The 23,399-nt window shown below is 35.2% G+C and overlaps 1 protein-coding gene across 4 annotated transcripts; it reads right to left on the bottom strand.

Moving 5' to 3' along the window:
• Positions 1 to 6,632: 6,632 nt before the first annotated feature.
• LOC105966440 (protein TOC75-3, chloroplastic) lies at positions 6,633 to 13,237 on the bottom strand. Of its 4 annotated transcripts, none has more exons than XM_012990989.2 (9): positions 13,056 to 13,237; positions 12,626 to 12,814; positions 9,930 to 11,008; positions 9,013 to 9,234; positions 8,772 to 8,879; positions 8,287 to 8,475; positions 7,927 to 8,175; positions 7,324 to 7,578; positions 6,633 to 6,990 (listed from the first exon to the last, which is right to left on the bottom strand). In XM_012990989.2, the coding sequence occupies exons 3-9, from the start codon at positions 10,896 to 10,898 to the stop codon at positions 6,748 to 6,750; spliced, it is 2,235 nt and encodes a 744-aa protein (XP_012846443.2). In that variant the 5' UTR covers positions 10,899 to 11,008; positions 12,626 to 12,814; positions 13,056 to 13,237; the 3' UTR covers positions 6,633 to 6,747. The 4 variants fall into 4 exon arrangements, with proteins under 4 accessions (XP_012846443.2, XP_088679822.1, XP_012846444.2 ...); XM_088823696.1 differs by having other exon boundaries at positions 12,626 to 12,786; XM_012990990.2 differs by lacking the exons at positions 12,626 to 12,814; positions 13,056 to 13,237 and adding an exon at positions 11,114 to 11,679.
• Positions 13,238 to 23,399: the final 10,162 nt, after the last annotated feature.

Genomic DNA, 23,399 nt, shown 5'->3' with positions numbered 1-23,399 from the left:
CTTACACGCAAGTGCACGTATCGCAAACAAGTAGTAAAAGTGGACTCGTGAGAGTCGGATGTCGATCCCACAGGGAATACTCAAATTATCTAACCCTAAGTACCAAATTCTAAAAATTATGATTTTTATCCAGCCTACGCAAAATTGTCAAATTTAATCAACTAAATAATTAAGCTAATTATGAAAGCAAATTAACACGAGAAAATATCAATAAAAACGGACCTAGGATTTTATCTTCCCCGTATGCAAGAATTGCTCACCCAAAACCCCTCAATTATGAAATATATGATTCATAATTATTAACCCGAGACACTAATTTACTCATAACCCGCTGTCGCGTGTATTATGAGTCTATTATTCATAAAGGGTTCACTATATGTCTATGCAAACAAATTATGAATAAAGCATTAACTAACAAGTCTCATAAATGGCTACCTAAGGTGATATCTGTATGTCCACGACACCACATGCAATTGACACACTCATCCGGTGAAAACTACTCGAAGGTTCTTATACTTACCACGTGCCAAAAATAGGTATTCGTTAATGACTTATTTGTAAAGTGGTCCTTTACATAAGTTGTCAGGGAAGAAAATAAGAAAATAAATATTGTAATTCTACCTTTTAAAGAGTTGTGAGTAATTGAAACTAATCCGAAAATACTAATTTGAACCGATTAACACCTTCATCATCTTATATTGCTGAATATAAATTTACTGTACCGTACGACTCCATAAAAAATAAGGAAGATTTTCTGATTCATTGAGAATATTTTATTAGGGCTGAAAATATTTTATTGGTCGTAAAACATGAAAAGGACAAAAACAGAAAACAGTTCTGATACGGACCAAATTGTCCTCATGGGGTTTCCTAATCATTTATTGGGCCGTAAATTGAGTTTTCACTTGTATTTGGCCCAAAATCATATCGGGCCCAAGAAGAGGAGTTATGGCAAGTTTACTTATTTCTTGCCCATCAAGTATCATCACCTATAAATAGGGAGTTATTCTCAACTTATCACTCCTATGCTCTCTCTTACATATCACACTCGATTATCTCTCGATAAACACTGACTTGATCGTCGGAGCTTCTATGCCGGGAAACCCCTCCCGGCGTTGCAGGTACCCCTCCGGCGGAATCCCCGACGAGCTATCATCCAAAATATCTTCCAAGGATCCTACGTCATCGTCTTGGTTATTTTGGTGCAAATCAAGTGGCGCCGTCTGTGGGAAAGATCTCGAGCTAAGACGTGAGATGATTTGATTTTTTGGATCTTCCCCATGAGGTTGGAGATAATGAGCTGCAATATTGAAGAAGAACGGTTCACTGTATTTCTTGGGGAGTTTTTTAACGGGGAACCAAGAAAGGGGCTCAAATCTTGTGCTTGGAATCCAGATCTGATGAATCGATGAAGTACAAAGAGGAGAATCACATCTGATGAATCGATCAAAATCTAGAGAGAAAAAGAAATCAGAGTAGATTCACGAGGTAAATAACATGAAACGAGTCCAAATCTTGAATCAAGAGCTTGACGAACCCGAGGTGGGAGAAGAACTGAGAGAAACAACAGTCAACCCCGTCTCAGTGTTCGTCGATCCATGTCCACCGAGCTAAGTCTCGCCGATCTCGTCTGACGAGATCGAATCTCGCAAAACCTGGATCTGCTGAGCCATCCCTCGCCAAACCTATGCTCGCCTGTCGAACGCCTGCCGAGCTGAATTTCGCAGGCTCATCACCTCGAAATCCGATTCTCTTCTCCTCGCCGAAGCCCAGAGCGGCCAATTGAGCAATGAGCTCGGTCAATTTTTTTCTTTCGTACGGGCCAGTGCGCCCCCACCCGAAGGCTCCGCCTCTCCAGATCTGACCGTCTAAGGCTGTCACCCGAAAGAAAGGGGATGTCAATTTGGAATCAGATCTGAAATCAATTTGGTAAAAATCTCCACGAGAGCACCACAAGTGACAAGAGCTGTTGTCCGTAAACTCTTTCAGCGAGGGAAGTTCGAGCTTTTCTGACGAAGCCTAGTCCTAGGGGCATTCTTGTGAGGCAGTGCCACCCTAGTTCTCTTGACTTTGGGTTGAAGCAACTGGCATGTTTTTGTTCGGAGTTTATATCGCCCAGAGGCAAAAGAAAATCGAATTGAGCGAAAGACAAATGTGAACAAGAAAGAAAAATTCGAATACGAACTAAAGAAATTTTAAACAATTGTTGGAAAATGCCGATTTGTTGAAAGTTAGATCGGGGAGAAAGGTTCAATTGCATGATGTTGCGAACATGCTGTTTGATAAGATGTCTCAGAGAACACGCCGGTGCTACAAATTGAGCTCGAGTTTCGAGGAAATCATTAAAGGGATCTGGGATTATTTGGCAGGATATTGTATCCCCAAAATTAAGAGATGCTATCGAGGCCGTCCTTTATTCGACGAGCTCCGAGAATGCAGATTACGAACCTCTAACTTCGTATTTCGATTAGCCGCTGGTGGCAGTGCATTGGTGTGGTACAGCGCGAGGAAAATCATACGAAAATGAGCTTGACTTTGAGAAGCTGAGGCGAGCTATTACAATGTACAATCTCTTGCTAAGAGATGAGAGTGACAACATATTAGCATTCGACAACACAACTATCGACGATGAATGATATTAAACATCAAATTGGGTGGCAAGAGGAAATCGAAATGATTCTTGAATGAGACTTCTCTCCGATTATCGAGACGGTGAGGCTGATCTCCGAGAAAGATGTTTGGGAAGAGGTCGTTTTGGCCCGTGAAAAATCGTTACAGGTGGGAGGCATCACAATAATACTTGTGGAAATATGAGATAAGCTAATATTGGAGCTCGATCTTGCATGAGTTCGATACGGTTCAGTACGAGACGAGATGAGATGGGACGACTCAATCACGACATAAAGACACTAAACAATTGGATCTATGATTTGGTTTTCATAGGATGGTGTTCAACAGTTTCTGAAAAGAGGTGTGGAATAATAATTTTCCGGGGTCTTGTGTCGCTTGAGTTCGGAGCTAACAAACACAAAATTGCCAATTGAAATCGACTCGCACGGTGTTCCAAAGAAAAATTCCGTTGCACACTGAAAAGTCACCCAACGAAGATATAACTCGGAGGAGTGGTAGAGTATCAATATATGCCCAGAAAAAATGCAAGTTACATCTCCTCCAAACCCGAGAGCAACTTCAGCCCATATTTGTCAACGCGAAATCTACAACGGGATTGGTAGAAAGTAAGAAGAATCGAAGAGTTTCTTTACCACGAGATGAATATTTCAAAGGCGCGAGCTCAATGATGGGACAAACCTCTCCAAGAGCTCGGACTATCTGTATATAAGCTCACCATGACTCACGAAAGATTCGCTGGTCTTGGAGCTCATAAATTATTTCCCTCGAGTTTCTAGAAGAGCAAATCTATTTATAATGGCTCTAATTGAGCCAGGTCGACTGGACTATTCTCAACGTGATTTTCCCGAAATTGGATTTCTTTAGCTCGAATATTTTCAAAAGTCACCTCTTGCAGTTCAAATTTCCCGAAGTTTAGATTTATTTCTAAAACAATGATTCTTGGGGCTCGTGTTTATTGCTTGGAGCACTAATATATTACCTACAAACGTCTTGTCGAGGAATCCACATTTACAGAGACAGTCTTCTTGAGCAGCTTATGGTTGTTAAAAATTCTCCGTGATTTGAATTTTTCAGAGTTCGCCCTTCTTGAAGCTCGAATTTGCCTCGTGCATCTCAAACTCCGAGAAATATTTCTTAAAACTCTTAAAAGGCCAGAGTTATATCTCGAACACAAAAGCGAGTAATTAACGATCCCGTTTGCCGCTGAGCTTTTTTCTTATCTCGAAGTGGAATTCTTTAAGGCTTGTAGTCCTCTCCTACCTCGCACTGGTCACATAAACCTCGATCGCCATCTCGAGCATAAAGTTACGAAAGAAAAAACCTCTCATAATCACCTCCCGAGTTGGGTATGAATCCTTGTTTTTATCATTTCGGAATTGGTAAATGGTTTCCAATACGGATTAGCTGAGTGCCACTACACACCATAATGAGATAATTACAACATAAGGAGTTGTCTTGCGTATTCTCTGCATCAAACTCGAGCTAGGATATGGTCATTGCGAGTTAAAAACAAGAAGCTCGATTTCTTGATACGGACCAAATTGTCCTCATGGGGTTTCCTAATCATTTATTGGGCCGTAAATTGAGTTTTCACTTGTATTTGGCCCAAAATCATATCGGGCCCAAGAAGATGAGTTATGGCAAGTTTACTTATTTCTTGCCCATCAAGTATCATCACCTATAAATAGGGAGTTATTCTCAACTTATCACTCCTATGCTCTCTCTTACATATCACACTCGATTATCTCTCGATAAACACTGACTTGATCGTCGGAGCTTCTACGCCGGGAAACCCCTCCCGGCGTTGCAGGTACCCCTCCGGCGGAATCCCCGACGAGCTATCATCCAAAATATCTTCCAAGGATCCTACGTCATCGTCTTGGTTATTTTGGAGCAAATCAAGTTCACACTCGATAGACCGGATATCCGAGTTGCCAGAAGAAATCTTGCAAAGTATTGAATACTGTATTTCCTCTCCCAAAAAGAGTCTGTTCGTACCTCCGTCTTGTCGAAATCATGGCGTAATATTTGGTGTACTCGCCCCAATCTCGATTTTTCAGACAACAACTTCAAAGGAAAGAAACAAGAATTTATATCCCTTATCAACAATAGTTTACAACGATATCGCGACCAAAAGCTATGCGTAGAGGAATTCGGGCTTTATATATCGTTAGATGATTCGGATCGCAAATCGATTTTGCTCCTCGAAAAATGGATCCGAACACTAAAAAGTATGGGTATTGTGAAGTTTTGTCTTTCTATTTGTTCGGAACAGAGTTCGAGACTTATTCATCTGCCCTCTGTAGTCTTCGAAGTAGCCGAACCGCTACAAGATTTGCATGTCGAAAAATTCACGTCGGACCAAAAGTCTTATCAAAGGACGGTACTCTCTAAGCATCCGAAAGAAGTTCGTCTACAAAAAGTCTACATTGAGGACGACAATTTTCGGATGATAATCGCAAGCTGTCCTTCGGTTGAAACTTTGTTCGTCAGAGCATGCGAGGGGTTAAGAAATATTGAGGCGAATAATCTTGTTCATCTAAACAAGTTCTTTTTTTCACCTTATAAGGTGCCCTTGGCAGAAGAGGAACTTTGTAGCATCGAAATAAATCCCCCATCTCTTAAAAGCATCGACGTTACTTACGGTAATCTTAGGTTCGAAAGAGGAGTTGATTTTTGTAATCTGAGTGAATTACATCTAACTGGTGTGGAACTGTCATGGGACAACTTGTCGTCGTGTAAATTTCCGAGCCTCGAAAGGTTGATCATTGTCGGTCGCCTTCGGTCCAAGGAAATCAACCTATTTGTCGATGCACCGAAAATAACCTATTTTGCATATAGTGGAGATTTTATCCTATCGATCTCGTTTGCAACAACTACTTCGAAAGAGTGGATCTCGGTTATAGGCCTAACTATGCATCCGAATGGTGTTCCCTCTTCGTGGCTCCACAAGCTAAAAGAACTGCTCGACTCATTAAGCCAATCAAAAGTTTCTCTTCGTATTTCTATCAGTCGTGAGTATCAGATGAATGACGACATAATTCAAGAAAACATTAACCTGATACAAGAAAATTGTTGCGATAAATATTTTGTGGTGGAGAGATTGAGTTTGAGTTGCCACTTGTGTTCCTATTCATCTCTTTTAAACGGTGTGTTTAGCATTTGTCGTCCAAGAAAAATCTGTTTGTCCGGCCTCATGAACTCGGAGACAATGGCTATCGAGTGTGTGTGGAATTTTCTAATGCAGAGAGAAAGTGGAGAACAAGGTGATCAGTGCAGGAAGTTTTGGGAAAGAGATTTAGAAGAAGTAAGCATGGAGATTATTGGGAAAAATCGTGAAGGATGGCATTCGATAACTCTGTCAGAATTGCTAAACCATCAAGAAATCGGATCGAGTATCCGCTTTACATTGAAATGGAGCAATGGGGCAATCTGAAGTCTTTCTTTTTGTTGATTAAAATTTAAAACATAGTTTTACCTGCTTCGTCCTAAAGTTTATTTTGTTTCTGCTTGTTTGGCTTCGTTTTCTCATTCATTTGTTTACAAGAATACTCTTTATTAACTATTTTATTTGCATATCGTCAGTTATCAAAATTAGATAGAGATATAAGAAATACGGGGGTTTTCCATTCCACACGGGCTCCAATTTTTGGGTGTATAATATGTAATAAGCGAACACTGAGTTTTAAATGCTTAACCCGGTTTGGTTCAGGTTTACCTATATGTCGATCGGCAGTTTAACCATTAAATAAAAAGCCGGCGTTTAACCGGTTAAATCGGCCGATAATGTGGAATGGGCATCCTCTCTCCTTGAGAGAGCTTTTAATTTGGAGATGAGTTCTACCCAAATCTATTTAACATCTGCCAATTAGTCCACTTTCCCTCCATTTTACCCGCCAAATCAGAGTAAGAGGTAAAGTGATATCGAGTCAAAGTACAAGAAGGAAGTGGAATTTACCCATTATAATATGTAATTTTTTTAAAGACTTTAATTTATGCTATTTTAAGAAAGGAAAAAAAAGGTATAATTATTTACTGAATTTTGTTCTATTACTCCACAAATAATTCTATAAAAATACTTGCGTAAAATAAATAAGGACGAATTATTTATACGGCTCAAAATCTATCTCCAAAATGAACGAAAAAGCCGCCTTTGTTGGAATTGTGATCAACGGCATACTCTGCTCTCACATTGCCGATTTTGACCCCAGCGCCGTACGATGAACCGTGGCCATTTCGCATGTACGACTTTGTAGGGTTTCCTTCGACTGATACCGAGCTCCCCAAATCGTTACCGTGTTCTGCAAATGCATAAGCATATGCACTTCCTTTAACTGGTACTCTTATCTCAGCAGCTAACTGCACCACATTAATTAATTCTCCACCAATCAGTTGTATTCAAAACACATTTTATAGCGCAATATAAGTAAAAATTAGTTTATTGCAATTAGTACCACTGTATTATATCGAATCGCTGAAAAACTATCCCACGTTATTTTATTGCCAAAAAAAAACCCCTACGATTTAAATTTTTTTTAGCAATTAGAACCTATTTTGGGAGTTGTGTGCTAAAACCAATTGAGTCATGGGGGGGTTTTGTCACATATGGTAGTTTTTTTAGCAATTCGATATAACACAGGAGTACTAATTGCAATAACTTATTGGATATTATTACAATATATTATTTCGTACCTCGAGTTTGTTTCTTGACGCCCCAATCTCTCCAACGCTGTATCCCCTTACAGAAGTTGGTCCGCCGATGGTGAAAACTTCATGATTTGGAAGATCTCCGACACAACCGCCGTACATGCCGTGGAGGACTAAAACTGGCGGCGGCGCTTTGCCTTTGCCTTCCTCAACTTTCATTAGCGGGAAGAATCTTGTCGTCGATATTTTGTGACGGTTGAAAAATGCAAACTTACTACCAATGCCGAGCCCTTGATCTACCTGCACATTTCAAAGTTCAAACACAATAATTTGTATGGTACCAAAAAAAAATATCACTAGACATAGTAGAATTTAATTTACTCTATTTAATTATAGTGCCCCCAAGCTCATAACAGACATTTCTCAAATCCCTATTATTTTATAATTTTTCGTGTATGGTAGTATTATCGGGCTCTTAGAAAAGTTTTAATGCATTCTGCCTCTGCGGACTTAACTTAAAGTCTTGGCTCAGCTACGAGCATTTGATATCTTGCACTATACAAAAAATCAGATGCGCATTTGATAATGTAGAGTTAATTATCAATGGTCGAACACGAAATTAAAAAAAAAGGGAGACGAAAACGAAACCTGAAAAATATCCCTCGTGCCAACTAATGCGCCGTTGAGAAATCTAGTATTGTCTCGTGTTAGATTAGCTTGTAAGAAGGCCATACGATCAACCCCCGTTCCGCTCAAAGTCGTTGGAGGTCCGTTTGCTATAACTTCTCCATTATACGACACCGTATTGCCCCTTCCCACAATATCACCTCCTTCGTCTCGTGTTTTTACCTCTTCCATCACTAGTCCATAGCTGAATTTGCTCTGCCTGCTATAATCCTTTTTTTTTTAAACGACAAAAACAAAAACTTCAGCCCCGTTTTTTCGTCAAGATCAAAATCTGACGAACTAACTACATTATATATAAACGTTGTTACAAGATTTGATTACCTCAGTGATGGTGGCCTTAATCCCGTCCCTACATACCCATATCGGGCTGTTTGAAACCCCTGGCCCGCCCGTGAAAACGGGGCTGACTTTTTTAGTATTGAAGCACTCCGCCTTGAAAGTTCGATTCCTTGGGTCATCTATCCCGTCTAAGTATGGGTGGGTGTAGTCAAAGTTATAACTAATATCGTCCTGTCATATGAAAAAATACAATATTAGCAAAATCGAAGTAATTTCAATACAAGTGAATCGTGTAAGATTATCGTAATCTTATTAGAGCCTTTTAATTGTATCGTTCTACTAGAAATTTCTACATATGCTCAAATTTTGAACATGCCCGAAAAGTTATTGAATTAACCGAACACAAAATAAAACTCAACATTAGGAGAATTGATACATAACCTTTAACATTAAATTTGAATTAAAAAAAAATGTATAACAAAAATAACAATCTTAATTTAGTTGGAAGATTTGGAGGGAAAAGTCACCTCAGGACTGAAGAGGTTGCCGAGGGTGATTGCACCTTGTAATGACCGATTTAGCCCTTTGATATTCCGATAGCCGAACGACACAGTTGCACCGGGCTGTATAGATGCCTGATCATTCATTGCATCAATAATGAAATTAATCAGCAACAAATAGTAAATGGTAAACGATGTGTATACGATATAACTAATTCACTAATCCAAATACGAAGCAATTTTTTTTTGTTTTTTTTTTGTTTTTTACCAGTGTTGGTCGGCTGTTACGGCCCGGTACAATACTCCATTCCGTACTAACATCGGACCACTTTTGTTGTAGTTCTTGCAATGCGAATTGAGCAGAGATGCCTCCGTTATTTTTCTCGTCCGATCCATAACCGCTACTTATAGAAGAGAAAATATTGAGAGATCCAAGGTTTTGCATAGCTTCCTCAAACGCCCTTCTGTTATAAACATTGCCTACCGCAACCTGCAAAACGCAATCAATATATGTAAATTATATTAACAACACATTATATGTAACTATTTAACAACACAAGCACAGTATATTACACACACCCACCATTTGGCAAGGATGAACTCCACCTCAATTAATTTTTTGTCCATTATATTATATGTATAATTTTGTTTACCCAATCTATTTATATTATTCAAACTACCGAAAATCCAAATTAATGCAAAAACAAAAAAAAAATCCTAAAATATTTCTTTTCTTTTTTTCTTTATGCAAATTAAAATTCTAATTATTTTTGGACCACTACTTATTCGCGCTTATAAATTTAAGATTTAAGCACTCTCTCTAACAAATTTTTGGACTTGTTGCTTTTACGCGCACATGGCGAATCTAACCCATGGCTAGCTGGAAGACTCAAGCCCCCCTCAATTACTATTTTTTCTATTATATTATACCTATATTATTATTTAGCTCACCTGATTTTTATTATTTATTCCACCTAAAATTCAAAATATGTAAAAAAGTTCTTAAATTTTTTCTCCTCCTATTCATTTTTTACTCGAGGGCGCTGCCCCCAAACCCCTGCTAAGCCCACCCTATAAACAATTCCTGGACTCGTCACTATACTAGCATGACTTTGAGTAGAATGTCTATGACACTACTAAGTCTATAACTACTACAAGCCCTAAAAAAAAAGTTGAAAATTGTACCTCCTTAGGAAGTACTCTCTTGATAAGAGCAATATCGGTATTTCCTTCACAAACAATCCCCAACTTGTGTTGAAACACAATCCCAAGCTTAGTTATATCCCCTTCAACCATCTCTACAACAATATCTCCGCCGTGATTGTTTTCGAGATTATTATGATTTATGACGAACGCGCCATGGTACCCGTTGTCGTGGTACCACTTTTGTATTTTATTCAGTACCCTTCGTAAGAGGCTCGCTCTCAAACATGTTGTCTGCATGAGCATCCCCCGAATCTCACCCTCGACTTCTTTCGGCAAGATGCACTCTCTGCCGCCGTTGATTCTCCTCTTATACTTTTCGTTCTCCCTCCTCATCAACTCAACTTGTTCCTTCGCCGTCATGTTGGGGTCGATCTCGACGGGCTGTTCGTCAGGGATCAACCCTATGCTGACGCACCTTATTCGCGATTTGGACGGGTACACCGTCTCTTCGAAGGGTATGTTGACGTCGACCGAGCCGTCGGGGTTCGTTTTGAAGTCGAAGTCGATTTTGTCGAAGTAGGGTGAGGATGAGAGGGACTCCAGCTCTTGAATTAGGGTTTGCTTTGTGTAGACGCCGCCGGGCTGGAGGCTGACCATGTCGGAGAAGGACTCCTCCGCGCCTGTGGCGGCGGCGCGTGTGCGGGGGTTGAGGAAATTTATTCTGGAGACTTTGTACTTTTTGTACCCGCTCAGCCTTTTTAGCTGCACCACCACGCCGGCCTCTAGGCCGTGGGAATCCCATGGTCGGGATTTGTCTTCTAGCGCCAGCGCCGGTGGGCAGAAAATATTGGACGGTGCGTTTTCTTTGTGGTTTCTCTCTCCTCCGCCGCCGCCGCCGCTGCGGTGGCTGTTGAAGATGAGGGAGCCGAACCCTTGGAAGAATTTGATGACGCCGTGTAAAGGATCGAAAGGCGGGTGTTTTTGCGAATTAGAATTATTTGGCGCCATCGAATGGCCGGAGGAGGAGGGAGCTGCCGCCGGTTCTGTAGAGGATGGTGTTTGGAGGGGAAGCGGCGGAGTAGTGGTGGCGGTAGAAAGAGAGAGAGAGGGATTGTTTCCTAAAGACCAAGCACAAAATTTATTTAAGTATCTATCAAAATCAAATTGTGTAAAGTATGCCATAAAAAGAGTCCATAACCTTTAGAATCTTAAAATTGCCATACATTGTTAATTATCCCAAGTAATTCTATGCAAGGAAAACCAATGTTATTAGGACCGGACCGGCCGGTCGGACCGGTCCGACCGCGACCCGCAACAAAAGCGGTCCGATCTGATGCCTAAAACCGGCCAAATCAAGAACCCGGGTCAAATCACAAAAACCCGGTTCGACCGGTGAAAACCGGCTAACCCGGAAACCGGTCAATGACCCGGGTTTTCATCTAATACACTTCGTCGGTGGCTATTGGCGGCGGGATTTGGGTGAAATTCACGAGGGATGACCGGTTCTAGGTGGAGCAGGCGGTGGGTGGCCCAGAGTTCAGTGAAGCAGGCGGTGGGTAGCCGGAATTCCACAGACCAGGCGGTGGGTGGCCGTAATTCGACGGAAAGAAGAAGAAGAAAAATAAATGAAAAGAAAATGGAGAGAGAAAGTAGAAATATTTGTGAAGAATAAAGAGAGAGAAAGTGATGAAGATGAATAGGTAGGTGACGGGAGAGAGAAGGTGAAGAGAAGAGAGAGGAGAGAGAAGATGAAAAGAAAAATAAGAATAAAAAAATATAAAAGAAAAAAAGGGTGTTGGGAATTGGGATAATAAAAAAGAGAATAGATTATATATAAAAATAAATAATAAAAGTAAATAGAGAGAAATATATAAAAACAATATATACAATATATAAATTAAAATATTAAAATTAATAAAAATAGAAAAAATGAAAAAACCCGGGTCGAACCGGTTGAACCGGTCCAACCATGACCCAAACGCCTAGCCGGTTTTGTGTATGATCCGGTTCTGATAACATTGAGGAAAACCAATTACCATATTTTCTTTTTATTTTTATTTGATTGATAGTGAGACGTGGCCACAATCCAGGTAGTTAGAATGACTAGGATTATTAAAATTAAAGTCTTCCGCTGATTTTATTATTTTTTCACCAAATTCCAATTTTTATGGTGAAAAAATGAATTTATCTTCTGTTAGTAGCACGCTATTTTGGAATTAGTTTTTGTGAAAATTTAGTGTTTTTGGTCTTCCATGCATTTCACCATTTAGCCCAAATAACAAAATTATAATAATATTTTACTATTTTTTTATTTTTGTTTTTGTAATGAAAGAACCCGCAACAAATTATATAGGTGCACTGAGTAAATCTACACTGTTGTCGTATAACAGCTTGAAAACTATATGAAATACGTAAATCACACTAGGCTAACCATGTGTGACAAGCTCCACCTAGTGACCATTGGCAAGGCGATTCGAACTTGAGTCAATTGACACGGGTTCACTTGCTCCAATCGTTACCATCCTAGGGGTGGTAAACGAGCCGAACCGGTTCGAACTCGAGCTCGGGTTTTTCGAGCTCGAGCTCGAGCCCAAATATAGTTGTTCAGCAACTCGCGAGCTGGTGTCTATTTTTTTTTTTTTTTACATATTATTATTACATATTATTATTATTATTATTATTATTATTATTATTATTATTATTATTATTATTATGGTAAACTTCAATTTACGTACCTGAACTATTCCCAACGTATAGAAAACCCCCCTAAACTTTGAAACGAATCAACACAGCCCCTCCATTAAATATCCGTCCACTTTTGCAGATGTGGCATGTTGACTTTTTTGGGTTATTATCTTTATTCCAGCTGTTGTATATGTCGGACAAGTTTACCCCTCTGTTGAATATAAATGTTTATGAATAAACTGCAAAAGGAGAAATAAAGGTCAGACTGCAATTCATGTTAAAGTTTAGGGACTTGATTGCATTTTCTCCAAAAAAATCTTTCCTGGACACCTTCACCATCAGCAGACCTCTTCCTCCGAATGTTTGAAAAAAAAAAAAAAAAAGCCATCATCTTATTGGAAATCTAGCTACTTCGTCGGAATTTAATATAGAGAAATTCGATTTCCATAGAAAAAATCGAAGAAGAAGAGGAAACTCCACCTGTGCGGCCCAATGAAACTGACCCGAAGAAACTCCGCCGCGTCGCCGACGCTTCTATTCCGATTAACCACCACCGACATCTCCGCCATCGACTCTGCCGCCTCATTCCACAGCCCAAGTCGCATGTGGTTGATTTGTGGATAAAAGTAGTGATTCAATTGCGTAAACTAGTAAAGGAACAGAATATCTATATATATAAAGTGTAAGAATACAAACAGCTTTTTAATCCAGTTTTTGAATCAGAAGAAATAAAAAGGGAGAAATAAAGAAAGAAAAAGAAAAATTACGAAGAAGAAGGAGAAGGGAGGAAGAAGAAATTTTAAGGGCAAAAGCGTAAAACACCAACAAAACTAACGGTTTTGATGTAAAACTAACGGTGTTAAGTTTTCTAACGTTGACCACATAAAATGTGGGTTGTTTTGATTAGGGGTGAGTTCGGGACGGGATTTCGGGAATTCGGGATTTTCGGGATTGGGATTTCGGGATTCGGGATAGAAATTTTAAATCTCAATCCCGTCCTATAATATTAAATCCCGGTAATATCGATATCCCTAAATATTTCGAGAATTCGGGATTGGGATCGGGAATCCCATATTTTGCCTAAAAACTAAGAAATATTGTTTTTTTTTTCCATTAGTATTATTTTATACATTAAACTAACTTGAATATATTATATACATACTATTATTATTGCACTATTTATTTTTACCACAAAACTTGGAACAAATGAAATTTGAAAATTTTAAAAATAAGTTGAAACGATATATCATATTGTATTTCTCATCTCTTGACAATATATACATATATATATATATATATATATATATATATATATATATATATATATATATATATATATATATATATATATATATATATATATATATATATATATTGTGTGTGTGTGTGTTTTTTATTATTTATTTTTTTTCTTTTTACCTAATTCGGGATTAAAATATCCCGATCGGGATTGAACCAATTCCCGAATCCCGATCCCGTATTTGTTCATAATCCCGATCCCGAATCCCGTAATCCCGAATTCCCGAAGTTTTAATCCCAAATAGTAAAATTCTAATCGGGACGGGACGGGATCCCGAATCCCGATCCCAAAATCACAGCCCTAGTTTTGATTCATTTTGAGTTTAGGGGGGTATTTTACACCTTGAGTATAGTTCAGGTAGGTAAATTGAACTTTACCCTTATTATTACTATTATTATTATTATTATTATTATTATTATTATTATTATTATTATTATTATTATTATTATTATTATTATTATTATTATTATTATTATTATTATTATTATTAGTAGTATTATTATTATTATTATTATTATTATTACTATTATTATTATTATTATTATTATTAGTATTATTATTAGTATTATTAGTATTATTATAAGTATTATTATTAGTATTATTATTATTATTACTATTACTATTACTATTACTATTACTATTACTATTACTATTATTACTATTAGTATTACTATTATTATTATTAGTATTATTATTAGTATTATTATTATTAGTATTATTATTATTATTAGTATTAGTATTATTAATATTATTATTATTATTATTATTATTATTATTATTATTATTATTATTATTATTATTATTATTATTATTATTATTATTATTATTATTATTATTATTATTATTATTCTTCTTCTTCTTCTTCTTCTTCTTCTTCTCTTCCTTTTCAAGCACGCGCGGTTGGGCGGCGGCAGTTCTTCGGCGACAGCAATTCTTTTTTTCTTCCGCTAGAGCATCCCTCTCATTTTTTTTCTTTTTCTTTTTTTTTTTGTTGGTCTTGCAATAGTAATCAGGTCTAATTTGAATGAATAATATCAAAATCAATATTTTGGTTATATTTGTAATTTCAGTCTTGTTCTTAGTAAATTTATTTATATATATTTTGGTCTTGCATCAAGTAAGGTCTTGCGTTTAGAAATTTTGAGATTGCAAGTAGGAGCAGCCTTAACCTAATCATATGTGTGATGTGTATAACCTCAAAAGTGTTGGAAAAAAAGATTGAGTTGGAATTAAATGATCAGATATATTTTTGCTCCAACAACTAATTAATTGTAATAAAGATTGTGGCAGGGAAACTATCTTATGGAACATTATAAAACACAAAGAGAGATAAAATTGATAGACATATCATATCGACATAGTCGGTTGGAATTAAGTTGGTATTAAGTGTTTATCTTTATAAGTTGTGGGTGTTTGTAAATGTACTGAAAAATCAATTTAAATAGACAAAATAGATTTATGGGTGTTTTAAAAAACAACTTAGACCAGCTTAATTTTAAGGGCAAATTATGGTCACCCCTTGAGTTATAGTTAAATTACGAAAAACCACGTCATGTTTGGGTAATTACAGCCGCCCCCCTCAATTATGTATCATCTTATGAAAATACTCCTTCAGAGGTAAATTTAGGGATGTTAAACCGGTAAAATCGTACCAAAATTTCGGTATGCCAACATTTCATACCATTTACCAAACTGAATATACGATTTGGTTCGGTAAATAACCGAATTACATAAATTTTATGTAAAAATATTTAAAATGGGGGGTGGGTGTAATTACCCGAACAAAAGGAGTTTTTCATAATTTAGCCATATCCCAGGGGGTGGCCGTAATTTGCCCAAATTTTAAAAATGTAAAAGCAAAAGAAAATTTCGCAAACATCTTAAAACAAATAATGAGCTAAACAAAGTTAAAAGTTATTTCTAAAAACTTCTACAAACACCACCTAAAATTAAGACCAGGTCAGGTCGGTCGATTACCGACTTAAAATTTGGCTCATCCCATAAACCAATTTTGATCAAATTTGAAAATCATTATCAACTCAATCATTGTGTGTCGGTTGATGGTTGGCAGCCAACTACTTAGTTCTAAAATAGGTCAATTGATGGGCATTCAACTTAGTGTCAGTGTCCCATCATCATTTATCAATTCAATAGTTAATAGCAATTCGGAAAAAAATATATATATAATTCCAAATATTCAAATAAAGTCCAAATATGCACATTCCAAAATTCTGGTGTAAGATTTACCTCTTACTTTTTTACCTTGTTGATTTTTTAAAAAATCTAAAAATTAACTATTTTGATAATTTCCATACCCACTTAAATGACTACACCCTTTATTTTATATATATTTTTTAATAAACTTTTATTAATATAGTTGGTTGAATGATAATTACCGGTCGACCGACTTTTAATAATATTAAAAATCATGGCAAAATCATCTCAAAAAAAAAAAAAAAAAAATCATGGCAAAATTTCTAAGGGTAGATTGTGGTCCCCAATTTTTTTTCCTACTAATGGACAGACGCACAATAATAGTAACTATTTATTACAACTTTTTTTATTGAAAAATGCTTATGTATGACCCACATCAAAATAAATAAATTATTATTTCGAACTTTTAAATTTAAGTTTCTATTTTATTTAATGATATAGAATATTTTTCACCATTTCAATCCCTAATTTCTATTTAAGCTTAGGATAAAAAAAAATAACATAAACAAGAAAGTATTTTTCTTCTTTCTTCTCAATGTTGAAAATTTTCAATCTATCGAATATCTATGTATTTCAAGATTTTTATTTTCTTAAACACTTTTACTCTTTCAACTAAATACATACCATATTATAATTTATTTTATATATTTCTATAAATATTGTTTCGACAACAATGTCTATAACTCATTATTTTATTTTTAACTAAACTCATGACTTATTTGTTTTATTTTTCTTCACAAATATTTCTAAAAAAACTCGGGGCACTGCACCGGAGTCCTCGACATATGTTCTTGACTCTTTCAAATTTTTGACCCCAATAGAAAAATCCTTGTTCTGCCACTATGAATGGGTTGGTTGAAATTTTCGACCTAATCCAATGGATTGATTATAATTTTATTATGTACTTGATAATATAGTTGGTAATGGGTCGGTTGCTGAAAAACCAACTCATTCTCAGCTCTATCTAAAAATCATACAATTAAAGATAGTAAAATCGCAATTTTTATTTTCTTAATTCAAGTGTGTCAATATATCAATTATTTTAACTCCACTATTATGACACAATAATTAATCAAATACAAAATATCAATATAATTCCATTTTTTAAAAAAATATATTCATGAAAATCATAATTTTAGGAAAATCTATATAATTATAATTGCCGTTTGAAAAACTTGGCAAAAAGAAGCTCAGGCTTTCATTTGTTTTTTTCTTTTGGATTATTTTGTAGACCCCTCATTTCCAAACTATATAAAATTATCTACAAGTGGATTATACTCTACGGGAAATCCTCCTTATTTCGAAAATATTTTGACATACCTCCCTGGGCCATTCTAAAGTTCCTAAAATACCCTTTTAAAATCAGTTTTAAACCCTACCCACTCACATTTTTGTCTCTCTCTTCTTCTTCCAGATTCACAATCCCACCTCCACAAACCTCCCACCGGCGAAATGCTTCTCGGAGTCATAACTCTCTCTCCGGTGGTCGAAATGCGATGGTTTAACTACCGTTGGATTCCTCTCGTCGAGCTCTTTCTTTTGGTGGTGATTTCATTCAGTTTGGAGCGTAAATCTGTTTCTGTAATTTTTTTTTATTCGACGTCGGTGGTCTTGCTGGATGTGTATTTTGTGTTCCACCAGTCGAAATTTGACGGGCAACCCACCGTTGGATTCCTCTCGTCGAGATCTATATTTTGATGGTAATTTCATTGTTTTTATGTTCTCAGATTTATTTCTATAATTTTTTGCATTTGTGGGCGCGCCGAATCGTGGGTGGTTATTAGCGGCGCCTAGGATTTTGGTAGGAGGCGAGGGGGTGAGGAGTCACTGTCTGTTTGATTTAAAATATTTAGCATTTCCCATCAATAACCTCTCTCTATCTCTATCTCTCGAGCTCTTAGTGTTTGTTGATTTTTGAGTGTTTTGATGTTTCTTCAAATTTTGTTGATTTGCACTAAAGTAATTTTTTTTTGTTTTGATTTTGCAATTGCGGCTTAATGAAACTCATTGATCATCTCCTTGAAGGTGTCAAAAATTTGGTTGAAGTTACATGTGAAGCAGTGTTCAACAAACTGTATACATTACTATACATTATTATATCAATAGTAACATGTAGTTACATATGCATATATTTGTGCATTTTCGATTTGTATTTTATTGGTTCTGAGGTGATTTCTAATAAAAATATTGAAATTTGTAAATTTTTGTTGGGGTTTATGAATTTCTTTTGTATAAGCCAGTATTCGTGTGTGTGTACAATTGATCGACTAAAAATATGGGGAAAAAAACGAACATAACTACGAATTACTATAGGCACTATAGTTACATGTAGTTATTTTCAGTACAGTAAACATATTGTTTTGAAAATTAAAAATTCAAAAAACAAAAAATAAATTAATTAATTTTTAAACAAAAATTAAAAAATTAAAATATATATATATATATATATATATATATATATATATATATATATATATATATATATATATATATATATATATATATATATAAATTTAACAAACAGGTTTATTATTATTTAAAAATAATAATAATAATAAATAAATCAGCGAAAATGATAAATGCATGATCAGAAATGCTGAATGCAGTTTTTGCCGAAAATTGCATATAAACGTAGTATAATAGTTTCGCTTCTCCAGAAGTATGTCAAAATATGATTTGGACTTGGGTTTATCCCTAATTTATCTGATGGCTAGGGGTAGACACGGCCCCGGGTCGGGTCGGACCCGCCGGGTCCGGTTCGGTTCTGGGTCCGAACCGGTTTTTTTAAACTTTGACAAAAATTTGCTTTGAATAGGGATCGAACTCTGGTCCTTTCAAATGTATGTGCATATCCAAACCAATGGGACAAGGCAATTGTTTGTGAAAAATTATTATACAAATAATCTTTAATAGATTATTAATTATCATATTCATAATTATTAAAGAATTTTAATTAAATTATTAACAAATATAATATAATAAAAAAATTAAAATAAATTGAAAGAACTTGAGCTTAATCCATTTAAATCTTACGATTCAATTCTAATATTTGAATAAATGTATATGTAAAAAAAGGATTAAATCATACGATCTACAATTTAATTCTTACGATTTTTTAAAATTAAACCAATTATTAAAAGAGAAATTACATCATAATATTTTGAATATAGTAGTCATATATAATATTAATTTTAAAGTAAGAAAATTAATTGAATTGAGATATAATCTATTTTTGTTAAAATAAACAACATTTATATTTTTAAAGTAATTATCTTATGATAAAATACTCAATAATGTTAATAAGTTCTTGTCAACAATTGAGGATGATCGATCTAAATTCATTGAAATGAGTTATAATCTATTTTTTCAAATAAACATTTAATTTATTTTTCATTCGATTTTTTCACACTATCGATTTTAATAACAAAAGTGAGTTTGTATTAAGTCTACGCATTTGATTAAAAATTGAATTGATTCAATCCTATATATTTTTCAATAGTGGAGATTATATTAATATAATAATTTATAATGGATGTTTTGAAGTATTGAACCGTGATTATATATATATATTTAAAGCTTGCATTTGCTAATAATTTAATTAAACTTATTTACTAATAATTAATATGAAAATTATAATTTATTTAACAACCAATTAAATCATTTTACCGTATTTTTATATTATATATATTTATTGCCTATATAATATCAAACGTTGCGGTTGGCCCAGTGGAAAGGTACGCCCATTCTTTTTAAGTTGCCCCGAGTTCGAGACCATCCTGAGTCCTGACCCATTTTTGAATTAAAAAGCATGTATTAACACTCGGTTCCCGGGTCGGGTCCTCGGGTCGGGTCCGGGTCAAACCCGGCCCGTGGCCAATTAAAAAGCATGTATTAACACTCGGTTCCCGGGTCGGGTCCTCGGGTCGGGTCCGGGTCAAACCCGGCCCGTGGCCGTGTCTAGCTAGGGGTATGTAAAATAACCCATTTTTTTTAGAGTAAAAAGCAGTTTACCCCCTAAACTATGAGCCGTTTTGCACTTTACCCCCTAAACAAAAAAAATTTGCACGTTTTTACCTGAACTCATTAATTCGTTGTACGGTGCCCCCTAAACTTAAGTTTCCGGCAATTTTGATCGGAATGTCAAAACACATGCGTTGCACGTGATATTTGTGGGGGTAAATTCGTCACCTCACTTATATTCTATATATTATCTATGAATTAATAATTAAAAAAATAAAAAATAAAAATAATTTGAAAATAAAAAGAATCATCTTCCTCTTCCGTCCCAAACCACCGTCCCAAACCCATCCCAGCCAGAAAATCTCGCTGCCCCCAACCGCCGATTCACTCCGCCTCCATTCCTTCATTCTCCCAATTCGCCACCACCTGTTTTCTTGACGTTTTCCTTTACAGATTTGATCCATGGCTGTAAGAAGTAGGTCGAAATCTTTGGGCCAATTGTTTAGGGGGAGAATGCTTCTCCGATGAAAAATTTGGGGGATTTCGGTAAATATTTGGGGCTTGTTTTGATCGTAGTGAAACCTTGGGTGTGTGTTTAATGGCTTGATTTTGTAGTTGTTGAAGAGTTTGTCGGCGGGCAACGAGCTTGGCGACTGAAATCGAAGGTGAAATCGGATGAGGCGGCAAAGCTTATTGCTGCTTTGGATGTTCCTGGTTATTCTTCCCTATGCCGCCGTGGAAGTCGTGGTAGAAGACGGCGATACGGGTAGAGCTGGAGGAGGCCATGGTGGGTTTCTTCGATGAAAAATTTCAACCCCTTTTTGCCGTCCGGAAATCCATCCACTCGTTAGCCTTAATAGCTCCTTGGAGAATGGAGATGGTTTGTCTTTTTAGATTTGTTTTTTTTTTTAATTCTTTTGAAGAACACTTTTGGCCTCTGTAATGGCGCTCTGCCCCCAAGATTTCTTAGGGGTTGCATTTGCTGTGTCAATAATACCTTTAGTGTGTGTTTGAGAAATGTCGAGATGATTTATGATTAGTGGGAATTGAAATTTGTTTGGCCTAGAAATTGGTGCACAAAAGGGTTTTGGAGATGAAAAGAAGCAGCCATGATTCAAACCAGGGAGGTGGAGAAGAAGACCAAAATGAAAGAGAAGAGAAAAATTGAAGTCGGACAAGAATAAAAGTAAAAAGACAAATTTGCCCCTCCAAATCCCACGTGAATGGCACGTGCGTGAGATTCCGGTGACATTTGCCGGAAAATACCACCTTTAGGGTACCGTGCAACAAAAAAACGAGTTTAGGTAAAAACGTGCAAAAAAAAATTGTTTGGGGGGCAAAGCGCAAAACGGGTCATAGTTTAGGGGGTAAACTGCTTTTTACTCTTTTTTTTATCTTTTCCCATTTTGTTAGCTTTTGTGGTTTCTTTTTCACACCATTGCAGTCAACAACACGAGCCTTGTTTTTTGGGATAATTTTTTTGAACATTTATTTATGGATAAAGTAAGACAATAATATTAGCTATATTAGTGTCTAATGTAATATTATTACCATCTAATATATTAATATTAAGGGTCCATTTGATATACACCCCTCATATGGAAAATATATAGGGATAAGTCCACCCCTAAAAATCTTCCTTTGAGATACCCCTGGAAAGGCAAAAATACTATTGTGCCCTTAAATGCAATTTTCGCCCAACTGCACTCAGTAATTTCGTCAACTGCATTCAGCACTATAAGCCAACTGCATTTAGTATTTTTGGGCCCTGCGTTTATCGTTTTTACAGATTTTTTTAATAAAAAATATAAATGTTTATTTTAATTATTACTTTTTATATATTACCTTTTTTATTTTATTTTTTATTTTTATTTTTTAATTTTTAATATTTTTCAATTTTTATTTTTTATTTTTTATTTTTTATTTTTTATTTTTTTCTTTTTTTTAATTTTTTAATTTTTTTAGTTTTTAATTTTTTTTTTTAATTTTTCAATTTTTTAATTTATATATTTTTTTATTAATTCAAATTTTAATAAATTTACTGTACTGAAAGTATACTACACATGACTATAGTATACAAATTATATAGTCGTGTATAGTTTAATGTAGTCATGTTCTGTCTTTTTACCCCAAAATTCATCTACAACAATAATAAAAGTCACAATTTGAAACTTGATATTATAAATCAACTAACCAACAAATGAAAAAACACAATCACATGCATATATTCTTCAAATATAAACAAACATTACTGTACATTAAAAAACATTAGGCATACATATAACTATATGCATGTGACTATAGTTATCTACAATTATATATACTTATGTATAGTGACATAAAGTCAGGAGTACTGTAGCATCAATGTAACTTCACATGACACTTCTCTGCATATTATTCTCTGCAAGTTATACAAATAGCAAAATCTGTGAGAAAAAAATACGAGTTAAAAAAAACGAAGAACAAATATGGAACAAGCGAATTACGTGAAATTTTTTAAAATACAAAAACAATGAAAAGTATTTCTTTTGACACATTTACTTTAGTGAACTATAACCCCATATGGTCAACTATAGTCACATGTAGTTATGTTCCTTCTTGTTACTACATGTGACTATATATGACTATGTAATTTTCATCTTATAAATGCACTAAATGTATAAACAAAAATAAAATAAAAATCTCCCACAATGGTTCTACTCCGCCACCCAACTCAAGGAAAACAATTCATCAAGCAATTCATTTTATTACACGAAAAAATACAAAAAAACATTGTTTTTTTTTGATAAATTTACCATACTGAAATCGACTACAAACGACTATAGTATACTACAAATTCTATAGTCATGTATAGTTATATGTAGCCATGACTACATATGACTACATATAGTATACTACAAATTCTATAGTCAGTTATATGTAGCCTGAACCAAATCACTCATCTAAGTAACCACTACTGATTAAGTTTCTACTACAGACAAACAAAGCTCTCACATTTGAGGTATTTCAGATCATTTTCAAATAAATACAAAAAAATAAATTACATATGAATTATAACAAAAATGAACAAGATAAGAATCAAACAAAATAAAAAATCAAATTAATGCAACGAAAAAGATTTTAATATTAATTATTCACAGATCTTGAAAAACATAGTAGATCTGTGTTTTTTTTATAAGAAATAATAGATCTGGTTTGAACCATCCCTAAAAAAAATAAAAAAAAAAAGTAAAACAATAACGTAGAAACTATTTCTTCAAACGGAAGTAGAAAGAGATTTAAAACGAATTTAAAACAAACAAACCCTCATCCATCATGTTTTTGGCATCACCGAGTATATTCAATTTGGA

Source organism: Erythranthe guttata, chromosome 10, assembly GCF_056151865.1.
Source record: "Erythranthe guttata isolate IM_541 chromosome 10, IM_541, whole genome shotgun sequence".
Classification (NCBI taxonomy): Eukaryota; Viridiplantae; Streptophyta; class Magnoliopsida; order Lamiales; family Phrymaceae; genus Erythranthe; species Erythranthe guttata.
Note: the sequence above shows the minus strand (reverse complement) of the source record. Positions and strands in the feature narration are given on the sequence as shown.

Bases quoted from the DNA above. Each gene is read 5' to 3' on its own strand.
- LOC105966440 (XM_012990988.2), bottom strand. From the start codon at position 11,072: ATGGCATACTTTACACAATTTGATTTTGATAGATACTTAAATAAATTT. The intron at 8,880-9,012 runs GTAAAAAACAAA...ATGAATGATCAG, and splicing joins GTAACAGCCGACCAACACTG to GCATCTATACAGCCCGGTGC. The intron at 6,991-7,323 runs GTACGAAATAAT...AATGTGGTGCAG, and splicing joins CGTCAAGAAACAAACTCGAG to TTAGCTGCTGAGATAAGAGT.